General features: G+C 45.8%; 1 protein-coding gene across 1 annotated transcript in view; it reads left to right on the plus strand.

Annotated features, from left to right (window-relative positions):
* The first annotated feature begins 862 nt into the window (after positions 1–862).
* ABCD1 (ATP binding cassette subfamily D member 1) overlaps positions 863–26,051 on the plus strand; it is a 65,180-nt gene continuing 39,991 nt past the window's right edge. The window contains exon 1 of the mRNA XM_066580596.1: positions 863–2,370. Coding sequence (XP_066436693.1) covers positions 1,453–2,370 — 918 coding nt within the window. The 5' untranslated portion in view covers positions 863–1,452. The remainder of the gene's footprint in view (positions 2,371–26,051) is intronic.

Raw genomic sequence — 26,051 nt, forward strand, 5'->3', positions numbered from 1 at the left:
TTTGTTTTGCAGACCTTTTCATCTGAAAACAAATCGCAGCACGCTCGATTTCAGTGCGGTTCCCACACGGATGGGTTCCATTGAAGTCAATGCAAGCCGTCCGATCCGCGGGCCGACCGCAATTGAATTACGGATGGGCTGTGGATTCCGTAGGAAAGCAGGATCTTAAGAAAAAAACTCCACTGCGCATGTGCGGTGGCCGGCGCTTTCGCACACATCCACAGTGAAGGAAATAGAAAACCCGAATGGGCACGCGGAAGACCCGACTTGGTAAGCAGGGTCCTCGGCCGTGGGCAGGGTAGGATCCCGCTGCGGGCGCCTGATCTGCCCGTGGACACTGGGCCTTAAAGGGGTGATTTATTGTATCGGAATCCCATTACTTTTGGTATAATCACAAATGTTTTCACAGTTCTAGATGTTTCTGAGCCGCCTTAGAATGCAGCCCAGTGTTTCCAACTCCAGTCCTCAGCACCCCAACAGGTCATGCTGTCAGGATTTCCTTAGTATGAGGACAACATGACCTGTTGGGGTCCCTGAGGACTGGAGTTTGGAGACACTGCACTACACACTCTCCAGACCTCCTTTCCCATGGACGCTGCCTACAAGTGTGCGGCGTGACGTCACCTGTTGCTCAATGTTCTTTTCAATAAAGTTCAGCGACCTGATTTTTCCTGAAGTGGAAGTAAGGGGCGGAGCTTTTGATGCCAAACACGACGCCATGTTGTGACTGGCAGATTCCACAGAACACTAGTTTACGTATGACCTCGGAGCCCCGCCCACTAGAGTTCCATGGCCCCGCCCTCGGCGCTTCCTATCCGTCAGTTCTGCTCTCAGCTGCCTGTGTGGGCGTGGCCTACCGCCGGCTCCGGCTAACCGTTACCAGCAGCAAGTGACGGTGACAAAACGGGAAGTGCTGCCACCTGAGGCTCTTGGCACCACAGCTCCTGCCGTGCGAGTAGGCGACTGTATGCAGACAGGAGGGCGACAGGGGACAGGTAACCCGACATATGCAGCCACCTTGTATACTTCTCCCTGTACTTGCCCTTTAAGTACACCTACACTATGTAAGGGACATGTGACTAGTTACCAGCTGGGTAGACATGGCAAGGGACACCTGTGGCATGTTAGACTATACACTAATGCTTGCATATAGGTCACCTTTCCATTAAGTTCAGCGATTGCAAGCTCTTTGGTCCAGGGGAAGTGAGAACAGCCCTCCAGCCAGCAAAAAAGAAGTTCCTTCCTGACCCTGGATTATAATATAGGTTGCATATACGCGGTTATGGCTGTATATGCAGGGACATATTAGTACATACATCTATAGGGGACGACACCGGCGGCTCGGACACGGAAGGATTTGCCGATTTCCGTGCGTATCATGCCTAGTCTTGGTCTGATGCCGTAGAGCGGCACCACCGTCCATTACCCTACACACGTGCAGGTAGACTTACAATGATCCAGGTTTGCCCGTCCCCTGTCACCCGGGCTGCGGTCCTGAAACGAGTGGCTGCGTTGGCATTGGCAGCCTACGGTGCCCGCCGGCTGTACCCGGTGCTGAGACATCTCTGCCTTAACTCCTCTCGGAAACATAAGAAGTCTAATGGACTCCAGAAGACTAAGGACGCTTCGTCTTCTGCCTCCACCCAACCCGTGTATGAGAAAACCGGGGTGAACCGGGTGTTCTTCCGTAGACTCATTCGCCTACTTCGGCTGCTCTTCCCAAAGTTGGCCTGCAAGGAGTTTGGGTTGTTGGTGCTGCACTCGGCCGCCCTCATCTCCAGGACCTTCCTCTCGGTCTACGTCGCTCAGCTGGATGGACGGTTGACCCGATGTATTGTCAAGAAGCGACCGGCCAGTTTTGTTTACCAGCTGCTGAAATGGTTGCTGATCGCCCTGCCGGCCACCTTCATCAACAGCGCCATCCGTTACCTGGAGGGCCAGCTGAGTTTGGCTTTCCGTACCCGTTTGGTGGCCCACGCTTACAAGATGTACTTTGGTAACCAGACTTACTACAGGGTGAGCAACATGGACGGACGCTTGCGGAACCCGGATCAGTCCTTGACGGAAGACGTAGTGGCTTTTGCCAACTCTGTGGCCCATCTCTACTCCAACCTGACCAAACCGGTGTTGGATGTCATGGTGACTACTTACACGTTGCTCAGTACCGCCAAATCTAAGGGAGCGGACACAGGCTGGCCATCCGCCATTGCTGGACTCGTGGTCATCATTACGGCTAAAGTGTTGAGGGGGTGCTCTCCGAAGTTTGGGAAGCTTGTATCAGAAGAAGCAAGAAGGAAAGGAGAGCTGCGGTACATGCACTCAAGAGTGGTGGCCAACTCCGAAGAGATTGCCTTCTATGGAGGTCACAAGGTAAGCTGGGCAGACTTTTGGGGGGGTTGTACGAGACTTTTACTATTACTTTACTATGCATAAGTGATTGGCAGGGGTCTGCTGCTCGGGTGCCCACCAGTCAGCTGATATTGGGTCAGCTGTCATTATGGAGAGAGCTGGAAGCAGACAGCTCTGTCAGTAGTGCAGTGGTCTGGGTTGGTATTACAATAGAAGAATACACTTGCAATACCAAACTCTGCCACTGTACTATGCACAGAGCTATGTGCTTTTGTCTATGTCCATAATGATAGATGGCCCGATATTAGCTGATTGGCGGGTATCCTGAGTGGCAGACCGCACCGATTAACTATTGATGACCCATCCTGGTAGTAAAGTCAAAGAGAACTACTCTTATATGTGCCCTTGAAGCCGGCGGCGCACCGGAGTATTTGGGGTGCGTTGATAATATGGACATGCATCCCGACCGGACTGTGGATCCTCTGACCTGAACTCGGGCATCCTAGATTCTTGTAGGATTATTGGAGTTCAAGTCCGCTTATCCGCGGTCAGGAGGGGGCGCTCATTGATATTACAGATGCGTAACTGTGCCCGGAATACGCTGATGTGTAGCCAGCCGTAATGAGTGCCGATCAACTTGTTATATCGTCAATCGGTACTCGTATGGGCAATTGGTCTGCCCATCTAAAAGGACCCTTACTCTTTAAAGAGACCCTGTCACCTACTTGTAACCCCATGAGCTAAGCTTTTGGCTGAAAGTAGGTGACCCGCTGAGTCCAGGGATGTAAGAGCTATACTTACCTCCCCGTCGATTTCCCCCGATGGTGGTTTGCTGCAAGGATGGAAGAACCCTTTAAGGGTCAAGTATGCCCAAATAAAACAAGAAGCTTACACCGTATAAGAGGATCACGGGTTGTGTTACAGAATCGGAATGCAGTATAAATTTAGGTAAGATGTAAATCTTGTCTTGTTTCCATAACGACTGTGCCGCCACCCGTTTTTAGGAAGTGAGAATGAGCCGGGCATCGGTGATGATGGCTTATAGCATTTAAAGTGCCAGATTGTTTTCCCTTTCTCATAATCTAATTGCTCCCTTTCACCCATCAAGCAGTTCTCCTCAGTTTTAAGGGGTATCCCCATCATGGCTGTGATGTGATTGCCCTTGTGTACGCGTTGGCCGGGGGTACCAGAATGGCAATATATGGCACTGGCATAGAAGTGAATGGGAATTACAGAAATGGCATGGCTCAGCGAGATATACCGTTTCAGCATCTGGAGACCCACGGACGCAGAGCAGCTGTGCTATGGTGATTCGGGAACTCTCATTCACTTCTATGGGAGTTAAAGGGGTGTTCGGGACTTTTTTCAACTGACAGCCCAGCTTCTGGATAGGTCATCAGTAGTTGATGGATAGGGTTCCGCTGCTCAGGATCCCCGTCCATCAGCTGATTTGTCCGACCCGCTGTCCATTTCAGTAGACCAGACTCGGTCAGCGCAGAAAGCGGGATCGTCGGGTCCACTCACACTGAAATAAGCAGGAGTGCCCTGCTTCTGCTCTACATCCTGCTTCTGTTACGAAATTCTGAAAATGCTGAAGTCTTAAGAGGTACATCTAAGTAGCGGCAACCTGTACCTGGTAATGATGAGCGAGTGTGAGGCATAGCATGTGATCGTACATCATCTTAGGGCCATGTCCACGACCGCGTGTGTTGCATGCATGCGTATGGACACTGGGTATCCATACGCAAGAGAAATAAAACGCAGCATGCTCTATTTCTCTGCGTATCATGCACAGCCCATTCTATACATATGGGCAGCGTTTCGATATGCATACCCGCTCTGAAGAGAGCGGGGCATTAAAATGAAAAAAATCACACTGTGCATGTTCGTGACGCCAGATTCCCGGTCATGCGCAATACCATATTCAGCCCATACATGGTCTTTGCTGGCAGAGCGTATGGGCTGTAATGTGTAAAATGGCGCGGGTTTCCCACAGCGTTTGATGCACAGAGCTGTGCGCAGGAGCCATTAGTCTGATGTGATGCGGTTTATTATCAAAACAACTCTGCATGTGTATGTATTAGGTACCGCTACACGCTATGCCTCACCCTCACCATAGCATCTACAGGGTGGACCGTAGGTAAAGTAGGCCGGCAGCACAATTTTGAAAGCTGTCTAATAGAAAGTCTTTGTTGCCCATAGCAACCAATCACGGCGCAGCTATTATTTCTTATTCTGTTGAGGTAAAATGAAAGCTGTGCTGTGATTGGTCACTATAGGTAGGGTCGTTTTGATAACCACACCACCTCAAGATAAAGCCGGACTCGCACCGCCGTGTTTGCAGTGTGCCACATGCACTGACGATACGTGCTTGCTGTGTGCTGCCAATCCTCATATACTATCTTGGTGTGTATGCAAGTGTAATACGCACCAAAATACAACGCATTGAAATTTTTTTTTGCGCATGTATTTCGCACGGCTCTCGTTAGCGCCACAATTAAAGTATATGGGAGGTTGCTACTGTGTATCATGTTCGCAAAAACTGGCGGGTAATACGAAATAAGCATACGGTCGTGTGAGCTCAGCCAGATATGTGTATATATAATACATTAGATAGAGGAATAAGCCTTTACCAGACGTATCTAGTGCAGCTTATCTCCCTTCAGAGCAAAGTTGAAATTTAACTGCCTGATTCTTTCCACTGAATCTGCCGCCTGGGGAGCCTCGGGACCCCCCATACACATTAGATGGTCGACGGATTATACCAAAATCAGAAGGGTCAGTCAATATGCATCCAATGTGCGTGTATGAGCATGCATATATATATAATATATACTTTGCTCTCTATGGACGTGTCGCACATCTACTGCACAAATTAGAGGAAATCTTAAAGACAAACAAACACTAGAGATCCATTAAAAATAATAACGGTCCCACTGCAATATCCACCTATAATAAGGTATAGCAGCGGGACTGGAAGAAGGACATTCTGGATATAACGGCCAAAACAAGATGCTGTATATGTCCATTAATCATGTTCCAAATAATGTTACCTCCAGCACTCCTATAGGATATAAAAAAACGTAACCAACAGGCCTCGTTCATACGACCGTATTTGCGCAGCGTATTACGCATTTTTGCGCACATAATATGCAATGAATAGAACCCATTCATTTTAACGGGTCACTTACATGAATGTCTTTTTTTCACATGATGTGCGTTGGCGTGAAAATATATGCGACATAACCTGTCTTCTGCGCTGAAATCAATGAGCTTGCGTAAATGCACACAACATAGGCAGAAAACGTGTATTTGCTGCTTCTATACGCACAATCAGTGTCATTTTGTGTATATTTTTTGTACGCACAGACATGCGGTGTATTCGCGCACATAAGTAAACACGGGGATGAAATACACGGGCAAAAGCGCATTTTGGTTGTGCACACATACGGAGCATTTGCGCCGGAGAATTGTGCTTACGCCCGTGTGACCCGGCTTATTGTATATTTCTTCTAAGCATCTTTACAGGGGCAGAAAGATAAAACAAGGGACACTATTTACGCGTTTCAAGCCCCGTTCTTGGCTCTTCCTCAGAATGTTCTCGCCCTCCTGCTCTGGATTAAGAACATCCGCTCCCACCCATATGATGAATAATTAATCATACATTACAGATGCAAATAACCACTATAAAGTCAAATGACATTCAATTATGAAGTCATAAATGTCAGTATATGTATGTTAAGTCTGATCGGTGACTTAAACCTCCAGGATGACGACCGTCCAACCTCATCATCATCATCCAAGAAGCCTCTCCATTCCTCAAATTTGCCTCTCAATCGCCACCTGTATGAGGTCTAACAACCCTTTCGTTAAAGGCTTTCTCTTTTTTCTGTTATACAACGGTGCCATCTGCTGGCCTGTGTGTGTGTGTGCCAGAGTGGCTCCGACAGCGGAGTGGCTGGTAATAGACGGTAAGAATACCCTGTCGGACGTCTTCTGACATCGGAGCTGTACAAGCTTCAATCAGAATGTAGGAAGACATCAGACAGTGGATTTGAAAGGGTGAAAGGATGCAAGATCACCTGATTGTGAAGATCTAAAGGGTTGCGATAGCGCGGAAGTCCTGCGGTTACCAACATTAAGTAATTCATGTAGTGTTCTGCAATACATTTTTTCAATGGTCTCCTAGTAGACCCGACATAATACTACATACGGAGGAATTGATGGTCTAGAACAATGTATAAAGGATGAAGCTATAAACGCCTTTTTTTGTTACAGGGGATAAAACCGTTTTGCTAGTCAGTATATATATGCAACCACCGCAAACCGGTAGGCCATTTAAGTAAATAAGTCTTATTTGTATAGCGCCAACTTATTCCGCAGCGCTTTTAAGTAATTTTATTTATTACCGCCCACCAAGCTTGGTTCTCATTTTACAGACCTCGGAAGGGTGGAAGGCCGAGACGGCTACCTGAACCATGCAGGGATTGAACCCGCAACCTTCAGGTCATGAGCGAGAGCTTAGGACTGCATTCTGCTGCCTTAGCACTCTGCGCCACCCAAAGCCATATTTATTGAATCCTTCACTTTTAACCAGGTTGTAACATTAGACCTTTTAGCCAACACTGAAGGAGAAAGAGCATTGCCTACAGTCATACCCCGCTGAGCTGGAAAACGGCAACCTTCAAATAAAATACGTTTAAGGCCGCTTTCGCACCTGCTTCAGTACCTCCAGTCGGAGGGTCCATCGTGATTCTGGATAATACCATGCAGCGCTTTGTCTTCCTTCCAAAACCCAGGCAGCTGGGCAGAAAGCGGGCAGACCCCATTATAGTCAATGGGGTCCGCCCGGCACTGTTCGGTTCCATCCTGAGACAGGGCTGTTTGGTCGCGGCAATTCCCCTTTCCTGTTCCCCTAACGGAGCAGGGAACTGGAATCCCCAACGCAGGGGATTTTCATCTGTATGTAAACTGGGTGAATACCTTTTAATAATAAAGGTTACTTTATATATATATATATATATATATATATATATATATATAAAATTATCTATGTATATATTCATATTCATTCTCATTTCTTCTTAGAGTATGTATCGATTATATTTAATAACAGCTACACCCTGTTCAGGTTTAATCAATGTGTCCGTGTAACCCGTGTTTCGCAAGCGTTTCGTAATTAACTGACATCCTCGTGTATAATCACTGTTGCTACACAATCGCCCGACTCACATAAATTCGCCTACCGGTTGATTTATTATAATTTTTTTTAATCCTATGCGCCGGACGGCTACTTTTCGTATGTAACAGTGATGGATTTCCTGTATAATTTTGAAGAAGCTTTTCCCGACTGCGAATCGCCCATAAGCAGTAAGTTCCAAAAAGGAATGTCAGGATTTGATACATTAATAAGTACAATGCAAATTCATATAATTGCTGTTCAGATGAGAGACAAAGTCCAGCATGGCCGACACAGCTACCCCCCAAATAAATAGGATGTCGTCTATGTACCTGCCGCACCAGTCTACATCCATCACGTGGATATCATCAGAGTACACACAAAGTTCCTCCCACACTGCTACATACAAATGAGCTTAGGAGGTAGAACTCACCATTAGGCCTCATGTCCACGGGGAAAATCAGGCCCGCCGCGGATTCTTCATGTAGAATCCGTAGCGGGTACCTCCAACCCCGTGGGCATGAGGCTAAAAATCAGAATAAACTCACCTGCTCCGGACGATGCGGATCTTCCTTCCTTCGCGGCCGGCGGATGTGCTCAGCACGTCGGAGGCGTACCGTGTGCATGCGCCGGGCACATCGGCCGGGCCGAAGAAAGAAGATCCGGACGCGAAGAAGGGAAGAACCACATCGTCCGGAGCAGGTGAGTTTAATTCTGGTACGGGTCTCCTGCGGATCCAGACGGCTTCCATAGGCTTCAATAGAAGCCTGCGGGAGATCCGCACTACATGGAGCATGTCCATTTTTTTTCATGCTCCAGGAATTTTTTAATTCCCTTTTATTGACCATCTACGGGTATTTATCTACCCGCGGGTGGTCAGTGCATTCCTATGGGGTGCGGATCCTCGTGCGGGTGATCCGCTGCGGATTTTAATTCTTCTTTTCACTGTGGACATGAGGCCTTAAAGGGGTTGTCCCGCGCCGAAACGGGTTTTTTTTTTTTTTTTTTTTTAAACACCCCCCCCCTCCCCCCCCGTTCGGCGCGAGACAACCCCGATGCAGGGGTTAAAAAAACAACCCGCACAGCGCTTACCTGAATCCCGGCGGTCCGGCGTCTTCATACTCACCTGCTGAAGATGGCCGCCGGGATCCTCTATCTCCGTGGACCGCAGGGCTTCTGTGCGGTCCATTGCCGATTCCAGCCTCCTGATTGGCTGGAATCGGCACGTGACGGGGCGGAGCTACACGGAGCCCCATTGAGAAGATAAGAAGACCCGGACTGCGCAAGCGCGGCTAATTTGGCCATCGGAGGGCGAAAATTAGTCGGCACCATGGAGACGAGGACGCCAGCAACGGAACAGGTAAGTATAAAACTTTTTATAACTTCTGCATGGCTCATAATTAATGCACAATGTACATTACAAAGTGCATTAATATGGCCATACAGAAGTGTATAGACCCACTTGCTGCCTCGGGACAACCCCTTTAAACATGAAAAAAATATTTTGTGATAAGAAAGTCGCAAACCAGAAACTCCTTCAGTTCCTCTAAACATGTGGAGTACTTATTCAGACAGTGCGATACTGCCAGCAATGCTTCTTCATGGGGTATAGGCGTATTTAACGCCGAAATATCACAAGTCACCCAAGCTTAATCACACCGCCATATTATGTTCTCCAAACTTTTGAGGACCTCAAGCGAATCCTGTGTAGAAGCAGGTAAACCTCTCACCATAGGCTGCAAAAAACATCTAGACAATCTCTCCAGGAGAGACCCAACGGCGGAAACCATGGGTCCGAAATAATGGGACATCCACAAAAAAGGAAAAAATATACCCTTACAGTGGCCGAGATGGGAACACCATGGGTTACGTAGTGGTCCAGTTGATTTAGGGCTCATCACCCTGGCATATTCAGTTTCGGCCCTTGTAATATGCAGCATTTTCACAGACCGAAACTGCGTGTTCCGTGTGTGATTTTTTTTTTTTTTTTTTTTTTTTTTGCTTGCGTATTCATTTCGTATTTCACATGCAAAAAAATGACTCCCCGCGACCCTGGCTCGCCTGTATGTGGGAGCCCAGCGTGGTCAGGAATATGAAACCAACCGATTGGGCTATTTCACACTGTTTCCGTAACTCTCACAGGACTGAATATTGTTTGCAAAAATGGCATAGCACAACAAGTTATGCTATTTTTGCAACACCGGAGTTACGAGACCAGCGTAGCTCGCTGTGCTATTCTGTTTCTGTAACTCCCATTCAGTTCTGTGGGAGTGGCAAAAACTGCAGAACACCCCACTACGCTGTTTCTGTAACTCCTGCCATCCTGGCCACCATGTACAGAGGGGTATTGCCATCTTGGCAATGATTAGCTGAGATGGGATTACCTGTTTCATTTTAGGTTCACCTCTGCATATTTGTGTCGGAGCGATTCAGTCCAATTTTCTTGTAAAATAATGGACCTCATTACTATTGTTATTGTGTCTTAAGTGTTTACGGCCAGTTTCACATTTGTATCGGAACCTGCGTTCGGAAGTTCCATCACAGATCAGACTGAAAATGCCTGGAAGAAAAAGCGCTGCATGCTGCGCTTTTTCATTCTGTCCAAAAGCTGGGTGAAAGGTGGACGGATCCCTTTATAGTCAACGGGGTGCTGTTCGATTCCATCCAGAGACGGAACCGTTTGGCTGTACAGATTCCCCTTAGCTGCTCCCCGAACGGAGCAGGAAAGTGGAATCCCCAACGCAGATGTGAAACCACACCAAGTCCTAAGACGCCTAACGACAAAAGCAATGCAAAAATGGAACCTGCGTGGTGTTTGTATGTGTGTCCAGGTCTTAAAGCTTCCTGACGTTGTGACATGTATTTAGTACGGCTGCTTTCTGCAGCAACGTGAATAGGTTTTGTTTAGATGTAAAGTTTGTAGACTTCCGTGTAGTCTATGTGGTCCAACCCCGGTGGTAGAGAGGATGACCGGCACAATGGCACTGGCGTCACGCCTCCTGTGTGTGCCTTGTGAACGGGATGTGGTTTTCTTATGTTTGTCAGTAAGTGTGATGTCCGGTCTGTACGGCTGTCCTCGTACACTTTGTACGTGTTGTTTCTTCGGACTGTCTGCGGGGTGTATTTGTAGTATGGAATAGTTGGTGCTTGTCTACAAGCTCTTGATGGATTATATTTACTGTTTGATTATGTCTGCAAATGTTTTGTCTGTGCCAAGGGCTCGCGACTGGAGGTTATATGTTGTTTTGTTTCTGCCACCATGTGACATTTTCTATACGTGTCATGCCCGTGGCTGTATGCTTAAAACGCTGCGGGTCTCTGCGCAGCGTTTTACACATTTCCAGTCATACACTCTGCCGGCTAATCATACGCTCACAGATATTCGTAGTATTTTTTTTTCAATTCCCCGCTGTGTTCAGAGGGGGGATGCTCCTGGAAATGCTGCCCGTACGCAATGTATCGCAAATTGGACAGCGTATTATAGGCTGCCCATACAAGTTTGTAGGGCTGATGCCGCGTACAAATGCACACAAAATACTCATTTAATCATGACAAATACTGCAGTTTTGCCATGATTTTCTGACAATCGAGTAAAAGCCTGCCATAATACTATGCCCGCAGGGTTACCCCCTGGACCGGTGGCTCTTTCCCCTTACGGTACACATGCAACAGGTTGAGAGCCACAGCTCAGTAGAGTGCCAAATCGCTTTTTTTATTGGAGATGTTTTTGACTGATGACCTTCGAAAGAATGCTCATGAGTCATTGATTGCCAAGACCCGAATGGGTCAGCTCTCTAAGGTTGCTGTCAAACTCTTGGTGTCTCCAAAGGAAAGTAGATTTACCATGATGGACCTCCCCAACTTTTCTACACAAGATAAGTGAAACCGAAAGTGTCTAGTAGCCACCCCCATCTTCTTCCACCATAAGAACAAATATACTTGTCATTGGTCAAGTTTCATTTCAGTCAATGAAAAATGTAATCTGCCCATGGATAGCCAAATGAGCGTCCATTCAACAGCTAACATCTATCTCTCCTGACTCGGTCCATACATCATAAAACCCCACATCCATAACTATGCATCTTCGTCCAAGCATGCATGTTTTATATGTAGTGAAGGGAAAAGGCTACTGCCAGGCAGTTTTGGCAGTAGCTTATGCCCCGAGAGCAAATGAATTGCACGGTTGGATTTCATATCCCTGCCATTGTGGAACAATCGGGAGACTGCCATGTACATTAGATTGTCCTGCAGAAATCAGTAGATTTGGCCATCTATATTTAATTTCTATGGTCACCCTTACATGTATAGTAGCTTCGTTGATGTCTGGTCTAGCTCAGATGTTGTGTAATGTGTGAATAATGACCAAGCTAGCTACTTATGTTCCATCAAATATCAAAAGAACATTTAGCAGCTCGTTAAAGTTGTCTGAATGCTCATAGAATCGTAGAGTTGGAAGGGACCTCCAGGGTCTTCGGGTCCAACCCCCTGCTCAATGCAGGATTCACAAAATTATCCTAGACAGATGTCTGTCCAGCCTCTGTTTGAACACTTCCATTGAAGACGAATTTACCACCTCCCGTGGTAACCTGTTCCACTCATTGATCACTCTCACTGTCAGGAAGTTATTTCTAATATCTAATCGGTGTCTCCTCCCTTTCAGTTTCATCCCATTGCTTCTAGTCTTTCCTTCTGCAAATATGAAAAAGGCTAATCTGTCTGCAATGTGACAGCCCTTCAAATATTTGTAGACCGCTATTAAGTCTCCTCTCTGCCTTTTTTTTTTCAAGCTAAACATTCCCACATCCTTTAACCGTTCCTCACATGATTTAGACTCCCATAATTACTTAACGTGATCTAGACTCTATGCTTCTCTTAATACATCCTGGAAGTGTGTTTGCCTTTTTTTTGCTGCGTCACACTGTTGACTCATGTTCAGTCTGTGATCTATTAGTATACCCAAGTCTTTTTCACATGTGCTGCTACTTAGCTGCATTTCTCCCATTCTGTATGTGCTTTTTTAATTTTTCTTGCCCAGATGTAGGACTTTGCGTTTCTCCTTGTTAAATACCATTCTGTTAGTCGCCGCCCACTGTTCAAGCTTGTCAAAAAAAATTTTAATCCTCTTTCTCTTCTCTAGTGCCAAATGTGATCAGTTTTCCCTCATCAAGATTGTTAATAAAAATGTTGAACAACACTGAGCACAGGACAGAGCCTTGTGATACCCCACGTGAGGCATTTTTCCAGTTGTACTTGTAGCCATTTATGACCACTCTTTTGAGTTCGATCAATCAGCCAGTTGTGAATGCACCTAACAGTTGCCTTTTTGTTTTCAATAAGGATGGTGTGAGATACTTTGTCAAATTCTATATCCGCCGCATTTCCCTGATCAACCCAGTCATTGATTCTGTTATAGAGGGACGTTAGATTAGTCTGGCATGAATTGTTTGTTACAAACCCTTGCTGGCTCTGGTTAACTACTCCATTCTCATCCAAGCACTTGTTTACATGCTGTTTAATAATTTGATCACATTTCTTTCCCTGTATAGAAGTCAGGCTCACAGGCTTCTAGTTTCCTGGATCCACCTTCTTCCCTATTTTGAAGATGGGGACAACATTTGATCTTCTCCTATCTTCTGGTACTTCTCTTGTTCTCCTTAAATTTTCAAAGATTACAGCGAGTGGTTCAGCAATTTCCTCTGCTGTCCTTCAGTATCCTGGATGTAGTTCATCTGGACTTGGAAACTTGAATTCATTTAAAGGGGTTGTCTCGCGAAATCAAGTGGGGTTATACACTTCTGTATGGCCATATTAATGCACTTTGTAATATACATCGTGCATTAATATGAGCCATACAGAAGTTATTCACTTACCTGCTCCGTTGCTAGCGTCCTCGTCTCCATGGTTCCATCTAAATTCGCTGGCAGCTTGCTTTTTTAGACGCGCTTGCGCAGTCCGTTCTTCTCCTTTCAGCACGAGCCGCTTCAGTGTGCTCCCCGCTACAGCTCTTCTGCGCATGCGCAGACGAGCTGTCACTGCTCGGGAGCGCGCTGGAGCAGCCATTCTGTACCATCCTCTGTTAGAGGAAGGTGCAGAGCCGCCAGCTGTCCCGAGAAGCCGCCCAGCTGTCCCGCCGTCCTGCCGCCCAGGTAAGTGATGGGCCGGGGGGGGCGGGCTGCGCCGGGGGGGGGGCTGCCGCTGTGATGGGGGGGCTGCGCCGGGGGGGGCTGCCGCTGCGATGGGGGGGCTGCCGCTGCGATGGGGGGGCTGTCGCTGTGCCGGGGGGGGGCTGTCGCTGCGATGGGGGGGCTGTCGCTGCGATGGGGGGGCTGTCGCTGCGATGGGGGGGGCTGTCGCTGCGATGGGGGGGGCTGTCGCTGTGCCGGGGGGGGGGGCTGCCGCTGCGATGGGGGGGCTGTCGCTGCGATGGGGGGGCTGTCGCTGCGATGGGGGGGCTGCCGCTGTGCCCGGGGGGGGGGGGGGGGGCTGCGCCGGTTACCTGCTGCCTGGCGGTGGGTGACTGGTAGGCCGTGTTCAATCCAGGGGTCCGGTCGGCGGCTGCGGGGCGTCTGGTTGTCAGGGAGACACAGCTGGTAGCGTCTCGGGAGCGCGCACGTCGGGCTGCAGCAAGCAACGGGAAAAGAGGCGGCGGCCATCTTGGGAAAATTTTTATAAGTTGCTGAAACGCTGGAACTGTAAGTACAAACCAGCTAGAAAAGTCATTTACAGGGGGGCTTAGTAATGTATGCTTAATTAGGGGGACTGGGCAAAAAAAAAAATTCACTGCTTCCTCGAGACATCTCCTTTAAGTTAGCTAAGTGTTCTCTCACCATCTCTCTGCTTATAGATAGCCTGCATTATTTTATTCCCCCAATAGCACAGGGAAGATCAGCTGATCTTCCATCTACTTTCTGAGAGAAAGCAGAAACAAAATAGGAATTTAAAAGTTCGGCCTTCTCAAACATCATTTTTAACAAATTCACCATTTAATCCTGTAAGCATCCAATAGCATCTTTAAATTTTCTTTTGCTTTTAACATACCCTCAAAATCCTTTTTTATTGCTTTTGGCCTCTCTTGCAAGCCTCAATTCATTATTAGCTTTAGCTTTTCTGACACTTGTCCTACAGTTTCTGCAGACCGCATTATATTCTTCTTTAGATATTGCCCCCTTCCATTTGATAAATATATTTTTCTTCCTTTTTAACACGTGTGCAAGTTCTGTGTTCATCCATCCTGGTCTCTTTAAATGCTTCCCATTCTTCCTTCTTTTAGGGATTGTTAACGATTGTGCTTTGAGAATCTCATTTCGCAATATTTCCAAACCTTCTTGGACATTTCTGTCCTTAAGAACATCCAGCCATTGGATTCTTCCTACCCTTTTTTTTGAGTTTCTAAAAATTTGCCTTTCTGAAACCCAACCTTGAAGTCTGAGTCCTCTCGGGTCTTCCTCCCCTTGTTATCCAAAATTCAATGATAGCATGATCACTGCCCCCTAAAGCCTCAGCCACCCTTGCTTCTTCAACCATGCTTGATTACTTTGCATAGTCTTCAGTTTCCGTAAACTTCCATAACCGACCATTGTAGTGACACCAACCTCTGATCTTCTAAACTCTTCTCTTAGGGACTAAAACTGGAGACCGCAGGGAGTGTTTATCCAGATGCAGTTATAAAAGTGACAGGGCCATTTAAGTTTTAATTTAATTATTGCTCAATGTCTGTTGTGGTTACTTCAGTGAAATGAAACTTTTGCGAGAATCACAGACTTGAAACGTTTGTGGTGCTCAGCTGTGAACTTCCGTCTTACCAGCAGCAGACTGACTCTAAGGATTCATATGTATGCTTTGATGCCTCCAGAATAAAGAGAAGCTATAAAGTGCATCAGTTTCATGCTAGTAAACCCTCTAAATCAACGATTTAGATAACTGCAGGTTGTTTCGGTGCTTATTGAAGGCTGCCACCTTCAGTAATAGTACCTGATTACAATTTATTATAAGTGTTCACACCCATAGGTATCGCTGATTGGCTTTATGTAGTATCAGCTGCCAGACCACTATGACTACTTTTCTAAATAACAGCTTGGGCCCCTGCAACGAAGATCAAATTCCAATTGGAGGAGTAAAGACTGAAAACTGGGGTACTACAGTTGCTGTCTCCAAATTTAGCCCTAAGCCAACTCTGTGTGTGGCAAAGCGGGTCCACATCCGCTTACGTACATAAGACCTTTTCTTGAAAAGGCTCGTCTCAGCATTATAACTACTATGGAAATGATTAAAAGTAAGCATTGCATTGTGCCAACTCAACTTGTGCCACCAGATTGTTTACAAGCTGAAGACCTGTATAATTGTTAGGGGTGTACTGCCTGCACTGCCATTACCATTGGATTCAGATGTCATAATACGTCTCTGTGTAAAAATGGGATTGCATTTTGTGAAGTGATCAGGAAAGCTTTTCCCAAAAAGAAGCCTTGGTCTTGTCAAACTACTAATGACCACTTGTCGGCGAGTATGTATGTGAGTGCTTCTCATGCTCCGTCCCTGGTGATGTCATCGCTACACCACCTAGTGACGTCATTGAAGGTCCTACAACATGTATAAAACACAGTTAGGGCTCTTGAAAAGGGAAGGCCAAAAATAACGAAATGAGAATACAACTAAGCCGTAATTATCTCAGACACAACTTGGCAGTTCTGACAGAAGACACCGACCTACCGCCACGACAGAGATCCGGTGAGCCAAAGGACATCAATGCTGTGCGAGGAGCCATTGTGCAGTTTGGTAAAAAGTACTATATGTGGGTTCTTATGCTCCACCCCCTAGTGACGTAATCACAGTTCCTACAGGATATATAAAACACAGAGCCTGACCGACAGAAGAACAACACAGGGCTCTTAGAAGGGGATGACAAAAATAACAAAATGAGAATACTACTAAGCTGTTATTATCTCAGACACAACTTAGTGGTCCTGACAGAAGACACCGACCTACCACCACCACAGAGATCCGGTGAGCTAAAGGACCTGCGGTGACGTCACTGCTGTGGGAGGAGCCAAGCTGTGTTTGTCTTGTGTGGGAATCACGATGGATGTAGTAGAACTGTGTGTGTGATGTGTGGGGATCATAATGGATGTACCATGTAGCACAGCTGTGTGGCGCATTGCGCCACCAGAAACACTGATACTATAATTTCCTAATAATTACTACTATCCTTTATCAACCAGTCTCTTTGAAAGGACCCAACTCTTCACAATTGACACTATTTTCAAGCTGGCAATAGCAGATTGGCTGAGATTTGCCCACCATAAGCACAGGCGTTGCTTTGTTGATAGCCATTATGTGCTTATGGAAGCAGAAGTGTGAAGATGACTGCATGTATTGTCAAGTTGTATCCCCGCAATAGCGTCCTCTGATATATCCACCGTGTCAGTTTACATTTTAGGATCCCTCCGATTTTCCTGAATGAGTCCCATCACGTCTGCAGTCTTGCGCCCGCAAGCAACTCTCCATTGAAATGAATGGGAATTGCGAAAGTTGTGAGAACTCTTTTAGGAATCGGTAAATACAACTAATTTTAGTGAACAGGTTGGATACACCCATAGATGCCATAAATCCCTTCTTCTAAGGTCAAATCACACAACTTGCCACCAGTGTGGCATTGACATCTTGGTGATGCTAATCTAAGGACTTCATTAAGATGTAGTTATACAAGGTTCTCTGGCACACAGCCTTTGTGACTCAGGATTCAATGTTATATTATCCTGGTATAGTAGCTGAGATACTGTAAAGTTTTTCAAGTGATTTTCTGGGAAGTTCACATATCAGGGTAATCACATTGAGGTTTATAACCGATATTTTTTACATTTTTTGCCTACGGTTTGCAGTTTTCATGGACTGCATGTCCTGCGCCGCAGGTCAAGGTTGATGCTTTGTTTCTCCACCAAGGGCAAATTCCATTTAGGAAACTTTTATCATTTTTCTGGCAGCAGAGAGTTACTATAAATTGGTTATCAGCGCTAAACTTTAGCACTCTATGAAGGCGATTACTGCAGAGGTGGAGGAAGATCAGGCCGAGATAGGACCAGCTAATGTCATGACTGCTGCCGACAGCTATCTTCCCTAACTTGATAACATGTACGTTTCGCCCGGCTGGATGAGCACATTATTTCAGAAGGCAGAATGAAATGAGCAGATTCCTCTTATCCTGCATATCTCACTGGGAAGGATCGAAGTGGTTGAAGTCGTCGATTTTCACATTTACGTGCTTTACTTTTTTTGCAACTGACCGCACATGGACAGCGCCCGAACCCATTAGAGCCAAAAGGGCTATGCAGACATACGGTACTTTTTAGTCTATCTCTTCTGGTCTGATTTCTCGGATGATGGTCACCCATTCAAGTCAATGGCTGCTTAAAAAAATGGAGTGTGTACAGATGACATTTCTACACTCTGTTTCTTATGGATGATTGCTAAGCAATGCTAGAAAAAAAATGGATCCCCCCCTCCCCATAAACTTAACATTGTAGATCTATTCAGTCGAAATCAGAGCGGTTCATCAAGGAAGAAGTAATGAACATAATGTGCTTTAGTTCTATTGTGTTCCTATTGACCAGCAATAGTTGAGGGCTCTGATGCTTTTCTAAGCTGTTCCCATGATATCTACAATGTTCTGCAAAATATTGTCTGAGCTTAACCTCACAAAATGATTTTGGAAGCAAAGTTATTTAACTTGGGTCCACTAAAGGTCTCTTTGACCCTGCCTGGTCGACTCAGGACAGGAGGACAAAATGTTCACAGAGTTCTATTCAGTTGACACATTGACCAGATATAACCCCGAGACTAAGATAATGGTAACAAATACTGCAGCAGTGCTCAATAAAGCTCATTATTCTTTCATTATTACATTTTTTGCTTCTGTCCCTCAAAAAAAGTCAAGAATTGTTTGTATTTCTTTTTAAAGCATCTCTTTATTAGCGACTAAACTAATCCTAGACTTCAGACAGTGGTCAGATGTTTCCACCACCCAAAGATCTTTCGCCTGAAGTTGCTCCCATAGACTTGAACACTCAGGTTTGTAACGTTACTGTTTCTACTGTCAGAAATAATGTAAGCGATCAGGTTTCAATTTGTATGTGAAACATACTGTGACATGTTTTGTGACTTGGATCTTTGTGGTTCCAGCTGGTTTTGTACTGATGAGACTGGGGTGTGGAATCTAAAGGATGTTCTTGTTTTTACCCTTGACCACAGCAAGAAGGTATAGACTTTGCTGCAGGAGATTCCCAGAGTTGGAGTTACTAGTTGGCAGCTAGATGTAGCAGTGAAGTTAGGAACAAGACCAAATCTGGAGTATGCAAACCAAGACCACGGAGACCAGGAGCACGGTCAGGGGTTAGAATCGGAAATAATGACCATCATGAGCCAACCTCCGGCAGAATGACCCAGGAGCACACCTCGAAAGGAAAGTCAGAAATACCAGGAACTGACCCCCAACTCAGAACTAGGGGATGCCAGATACACATCTGGGTTGCAATCAGAAGCAGCGTCCAGGAATAAGCAGGGGGAAGGCTTAATTTGCGATTGAAGCGTGATCAGTAATGGAGCCAAAAGTCATTGCCTGGGAGCAGAGTTGGTAGTTCTGGAACAGCTCAGCTAAATATGCAATACAGGAATAACTGATCTGTGTTTGTAGGATAGATGATAAAAGTGTGATCAGTGGGGTTCTGCTACAAAGACCCCCACCGATCCCGAGAATGAGTGTCCCTTGTCCTTTTTCTCGTCCCTGCAAGGTCGCTTTTCCCACCCGCAGTGACCTTAGAGGGAATGAGGTAGGGCTGTGCAAGTGCAACAACCGCTCCATTCATTCCAGTGAGCTCATCACAAACAGCCCACCAGTAGACCTAGAAAACAACACAAAAAACGGGAATAATTGTGCCATCAGGATCAAATGGCACTTGGCAAACATGATGATAGGTGTGCCAGTTGCCTAGCAAGATGTTGCAACCACAGAGTGTATCCGTGAGGAGGAAGCTGGAGCAGAAGTGGTAACAACACAAATGGTGCTCCCCGTGAGAAGATTGGCCCAACGTCCATGTTACAGTATGGTGTTTTGTCGACGTATCTTAAGTGACACTTTATAGCTTTACCAAAAAATTCTACTTAGCCCAGGCACATAGGAGGTGGAGAAGTGCAGATAAAATGCATTTAGTGGCTTGTAGCCTTGACTGGAACGTTTCTGCATTTTTAACACGTTTAGCAAAATGGATATCTTCAAGAAGTAGGAAAACTGCTACTCCAGCTCCACTTGTAAATGGCTAGACTAGAAGTTAGTGTTAACTTAAGCAATCATGGTACATGACTTCTATTATCAGCCAAAGGAGAAGCTTACATCGGTAGATGGCACCATTATGGGGTTGTTACTCCACATCTGCACAGAGTAGCGTTCTGGTTGGCCTTTTATGCAAATAAGGTAGATGCTTAGAGGAGCTAGCGTGGCCTTATAAGTCTCCTCACTTACCTTCTAGGTGTCCCCACACCCCTTTTGGGTGTTCTCCTTGGGGAGAGACTATACCACCCTCCAACCCACTTGCCCCCTAGGTTTCTCCACACACTTTTTGGGTGTTCTCCGTAAGGAAACCTGACATCCCTCCTGACCCTAGTTGGCTTTTAGAGATGCAAGTTTTGCATTTAAACATCATAATTGCAAATGCATCGGTACCCTTCATTCTTCCCACACCCTACTTTTGACAGCTTATGACAAACCTGGTTTCTGGGTGGCATTTTGAGAACTCCATAATGGAGAAGGCTTTGTGACATGTATTAAACTATTCCTAGAATATCAATTGGTTGGACAAGACATTTACCAAACCTGGCTTAATAAAGCTTCGGGGTGATCAAGACCTTGCCCTGCCTGAAGATAGGTGATCAGGACCTTATTACTGTTGTGCCCATAGTCCCATCCAATATCATAAATTCAGTGCAGCTCCGGAATAGTATATAGACGCACGCTTCAGATCAAGACAAATCATATGTTCAACCAGAATATCTCCAGTCACTCCTAAATAAAAGTGGGGAGCCTCTCGGTGTTGGGGTCAGTCTTATGTGTAGAGGTCACCCCTTTATCTGGGAACTGGGAGCAACAAGGTCAGTCAAAGTAATCTGTGTGCCAGTAGTAGTGTCCTGTGGATGACAAGCTGAGCTCTGCTACACCTGTCAGTAGTGCAGTCTATATTACATACTGTCGGTCTATGATTCGTCTTCGTAAATTTATTAGGAAATGATATGCCGGTAGTACTAGTGCTTCTGGTGGTGCAATGTGCCACACAGCTCTGCTACATGCACATCACACACAGCTCTGCTACATACATTCTTCATGCAACAGGAATGATAAGCAGCAGAGCTGAGTTGTGCACACACTGATCACCCCCTGGTCATGTGACTCCAGACTACTCCCACACAGGTGACTGATCAAATGATGGTGACAGCATGACAAGTCCTGTAAGCACACGGCTGCTGTAGGTGTTCGTTAGTATTCCATCCCCTACAAACCCCTGTGGCCTCAGGCGCTATGGAATACTAACAAACACTTTGCTGGACAGCAGCCATGTGCTTATTGGATCGTTGATGACATCACCATCATGATTGGGCGCGGAGCATGTAACTCACTCACTTGGGCTGAAGGACCTTTGATGTCACTGTCGTGATCAGGGGCGGAGCATGTAACGCACTCACTCTTGCTCTGCCACTTATCACCCGGAGTAGGTGATTTACATTCTCTGCCCCTAATGACATGACAGTGACATCATCACAGGTCCTTCATCCGAAGGTCATCCCGAGTGAGTGAGTTATGCATCCCCTACAAACCTCCGCTGCCTCAGTTGCTATGGAATAGGACCTGTGATGAAGTCACTCATGTGATCAGGGGCAGAGCATGTAACACGCTCTCAATCAAGGACCTTTGATGTCACCGTCAAGTGATCAGGGGCAGAGCATGTAACTCACTCTCAATCAAGGACCTTTGATGTCACCGTCATGTGATCAGGGGTGGAGCATGTAACTCACTCTCAATCAAGGACCTTTAATGTCACTGTCATGTGATCAGGGGTGGAGCATGTAACTCACACTCAATCAAGGACCTTTGATGTCACTGTCATGTGATCAGGGGTGGAGCATGTAACTCACTCAGTCACTCTGGACCAGTGGTCATTAGTACTTTGATTACACTGCAGGTTTGCGTTTATATGAAAGAGCCCTAAATCTCTTTAACCAAATACTTGTAATGCAGTAATGGATAGCCCTTAGAAGCCAAGTAGCCAGTGCTCCTAAAATCTTGGTTCTGACATGTAACGTTTTGGATTTTTTTAAATTCGGGTCCTCCTAATGTTTTGGCTTTGGAAAAAAATCAAACTGACTCCTAGAGCGGTCAGAATTGCTCTAGAGGTCTATAATAAGTGGTCCTCACTGGTTGTAATGTGCATCCAGTGCTCGGTGTCATTCCAAGTTCATTATTTGAGTCATAGTGGCAATACTCTGGGAATGGTCAGCAATACTCTGGGAATGGTCAGCAATACTTCCAACAAGGCAATACACATTGTCACACATCCAACTGTTTTTGTTGGTTTGAGGATGTGGATGTTCCGCAATTGGGCCGGCCCGCACAGAGTCCAGACCTGAGCTCTACTGAACATCTTTGGGATGAACTGCTGCATCAGATCAGGAAATATGCACGGCGTCCATCTTCAAGAGAGCTTGGCAGATGTTTGCAGGATGAATGGAGGGAAATACCAGCCGAAATGTATTAGACATTAGTAAAAAGTATGCCACAGAAAGTATCCAATTTCACCAGGGCCAAAGGAGCCCCACTAAGTATTAACATAGGGAAATAAATACTACTTTTGATTCCTGCTCAGGCGTCCAATTACTCTTGGTAGGAGAGTGTATTGTATGGAATGAACGATTAGTAAATAATCTTGTCATCAACACTTCCAGCATACCTTTAATGGAGTTTGTGGAATTATTCACTCCCTTGTGTTACAGAAATATGTTGCCCGTCCGGATGAACCTGTTTTAACCGTCTGGAAGCTGCTGGCTATTCCTCAGTTCTTCATTTGGCAATTTATGTCACAGATACTTTTTTGTGAATGCGTAACTTACCTGGGGACCTGAAGGGAACAAGGGCGGATGTGTATGTAATTGGCAGCTCTTCTGAGTAAAGGAAACCATCCAGTGAAACTGAACTAGAGCGGGTCCACTGTAACCAATGAGATCTCTGGAGAGCATATAGCATGAAACGGTCCAATAAGGGGGAGTTAAAAAGCTACTTAGCATACTAATTGCAATAATTAAAAGTATGGATGACAAGATATAGATTTAACCCTGAGCCTAGAAGTAACGTCTCTTAAAGGGGTTGAAGAGAATTTTTAAAAAAAATCGTCTTTCTGCTAAAAATGGCGCCACATCTGCCCATGCTCTTGTCTGATATTGCAGCTCAGCTCTTTAAACTTGTATCATCTTTAGGACAAGAACGGCGTTGCACAGTGGATTCATATTAAGCAAGTATCGCCTAGATAAAAAACGTGACTACATGGATGATTTTGAAATAATGTTCAAAGTTTGCAAATCTTTCGCAATTGCACCAATAGTAACAGATGAGCGAGAATATTTAAGAAGTATTCTGAAACTTTACGTAAAGTCTAAAACTGGCCATGTACTAGAGATTTCAGACTGCTCTGCATAATATACCTACGTCCGCAGTGAAGACAGACACCGACAAAGGTTGATATCTGTGGGAAAATGCAATTTATCAGTATTTTTGCAGCTATACTTGGGTGCAGTTGTTGACAGAACTTGGAAAGTTGTTTATAATAAATGGCAGATATTCGCCCCATCAATGGATGCATGGCCCACGTCATGAGTCAAGGCGGAGATGAAGACTTTGTGCCGAGGATGACCAAGAGCGACTTTGTGTAGAGAATGCTGTGAAGGTGTAGCAGCGCTTTAAGTGGTTGTCTACTTATAAACTACTGATGGACCATCCTTGGGTTAGGTCAGATCGGCAGAGGTCTGCCACCCAGGACCCCCACTGATCAGCTGTTCCCTGGGCCAGTGCGCTCATGCACTGATCTGATTTCTGCAGGAAGCAGACAGCTCTGTTTCCACTGCAGTGTCCAGGCTTGGTATTGCACACAAAGATCCCACTCACTTCAAAGGGAACTTTACGTGCAATACCAAGCCTGGCCACTGCTGTGGGAACAGAGCTGTCTGTTTCCTGCAGAAATCTGCCCAGCGCATGAGTGCCCCATCTGGGCGAACAGCTGATCGGCCTGCATCCTAGAGGGCAGACCTTCATCAATCAACTATTAATGGCCTACCCTAAGGGTAGATCATCACTCGTTTACAACTAAACAACCCTTTTTTATCTATTATTATGTTGCGGTACTATTGTATCTTGTCACCACCGAAATTAGAGGTGGAGATAAGATTTAGGCTGCTTGACAGGCTAGTGACGTTCCCAGGAGCTGATTAACTGATTCAGTTGCTCGCTGTCCCTGAACCTGCCCTGGTATTTGGGTGTCTGTGCCGGCCCTGCTATCCTATCGGCGATGTGCTGAGGTTCTTCATCTCCCCGGCGTTGAAGTGAGTGATTGCCTCCCATCTACAGACCTTGAGTCAGGAGATCCCCCGCTGTTCTGCTTGCTCCCGACCAGCACGGGGGAGGACACTGTGGCCTCTAGCGGTGGCGCTGGGGACATCTCAGCGCTACAGTATTGGGAGAGAACAGTGTTGGCAGCAGGGTGTATCTTCCTGGCCAGCCGGACAACAATACAGCCAATCAGAAGCTAGGGGTGTGACGGGTGTTTCTTCCAGCACTCATACGAAATTAAAAACATACCTTTTTTTTTTTTTTTTACAGTCAATTTTTATTGAAAAAAGGTTTTTCAATGTAATTGCAGAAGTAATAATAAACAGTTAATAAAACGCCATTGGATTGGTCATCACAGAATCCCTTACATAGAAGTTGAAATGTGCAACCTAAACATAATAGGACGCGAAACTTTTGGATCAGGTCATCGATCTAGTACTTAAAAGAAGAAAGAGAAAAAAGGGCAAACAGGACTTTTATCATAGCATCCTTAATAACATCCTCCTAGAAGGATCCAAGAGATCTGAATCTCCTCTCTTCCACAATCGTCTAGCAATGCAATGGCTTTCATGTATATAATCCTTGTCATTCACTACACACACTCCTTGCAGTATCGCAACACTTTCCATCTGTACATTCAGTCAATCTTATATCATTTCGGGTTCTGGCTCTTGAGAGGGTTAACAAGCCTCATAGAGGTGGTGACTGGGAGGCAAAATTGAGAAATAGAGAAGCCTTTTGGATAATGGTTCTGAGCAGTCGCCATCCTGGAGGTTTGAATTACCGTTCAGACTTCTTCTACATGTATTGATGTTTTGTGCTGGCATGTTCTAGTAGACCACACTATTGATTTTCGGTCATGGCATCCTTAATGTGATTGATTATTCACCATATGTGTAGGAGAGGTTTGTTTGTTTTTAGCCGGAGGCATGAGGTTGGGAATAACATGAAGAAGAGCCCAGTTTTGTCAGGCTTGAAACATGTAAGAATTGTTCCCCTTTTTCTCCATCGTCTTCTATGATCTCGTTTTTTTTAGGATGCTACAATAAAAGTTTTGCTTTTAACTTCATATGAGTGCTGGAAGAAATCTTGTGTTTCGGAGCAGCAAGAAATTACACAATTGCTAAAAATTTGTCAAAACTCAGCTGCATTTTGTAAGTGAACCTAACAGCACATGTGATACATAATAATGGCACCTCTAGTGAATGCAGTATATTATTGCAGATGCAAACCTGTGCCTCAAAGGGCTATTCCCATCTCGGTTTTTCATAACCAAGAAGGGAAACCGCTGCGTTGGCTACCGGCCACATGGCCCGCTGCCTATGTAAAGAGCCAAGTGCTTCATGCAGCACTGTTTCCGTAGCTCTCATTGAAGTGATTAAGATCTATGGAAACAGCATAGCACAGTGCACTACACTGTTTCTGTAGCGCCCATTTACCTCAATGAGATCAATGGAAACGGCGCTCGGCTATTTCCGACAGGTAGTTGGAACAGAACTTCTAGCTTTTCCCATCTCAACATGAAAAGCTGAGATAGGAATACCCCTTTCAAGAGATGATATCATTAAAGACCTGTATCACCTCCTCGCAGGATAGGGGATAAATGTCTGTTCTTTTGGGTCCAACCACTGCGATTCCAAGATCAGCGCACCCTGAATACCCCATGTGAATGGAATGGCATTGCACATGCTCGACCACCACGCCATTCACTTCTATAGCAAAGAGGCAGATGGCCGAGTGCATTAATCTCTCTGTCCCATATGAGTAAATGGAGTGGCGATCAAGCATGTGCACAGCCGTTCCATTCATACGGGGCACCTGGATGCACTGCTTTTGGGATCTCTGGGTGATTCAGTGGTTGGACCGCCAGTGATCAGGCATTTAATTTCT

Source organism: Eleutherodactylus coqui, chromosome 10 (assembly GCF_035609145.1).
Source record: "Eleutherodactylus coqui strain aEleCoq1 chromosome 10, aEleCoq1.hap1, whole genome shotgun sequence".
Lineage (NCBI taxonomy): Eukaryota > Metazoa > Chordata > Amphibia > Anura > Eleutherodactylidae > Eleutherodactylus > Eleutherodactylus coqui.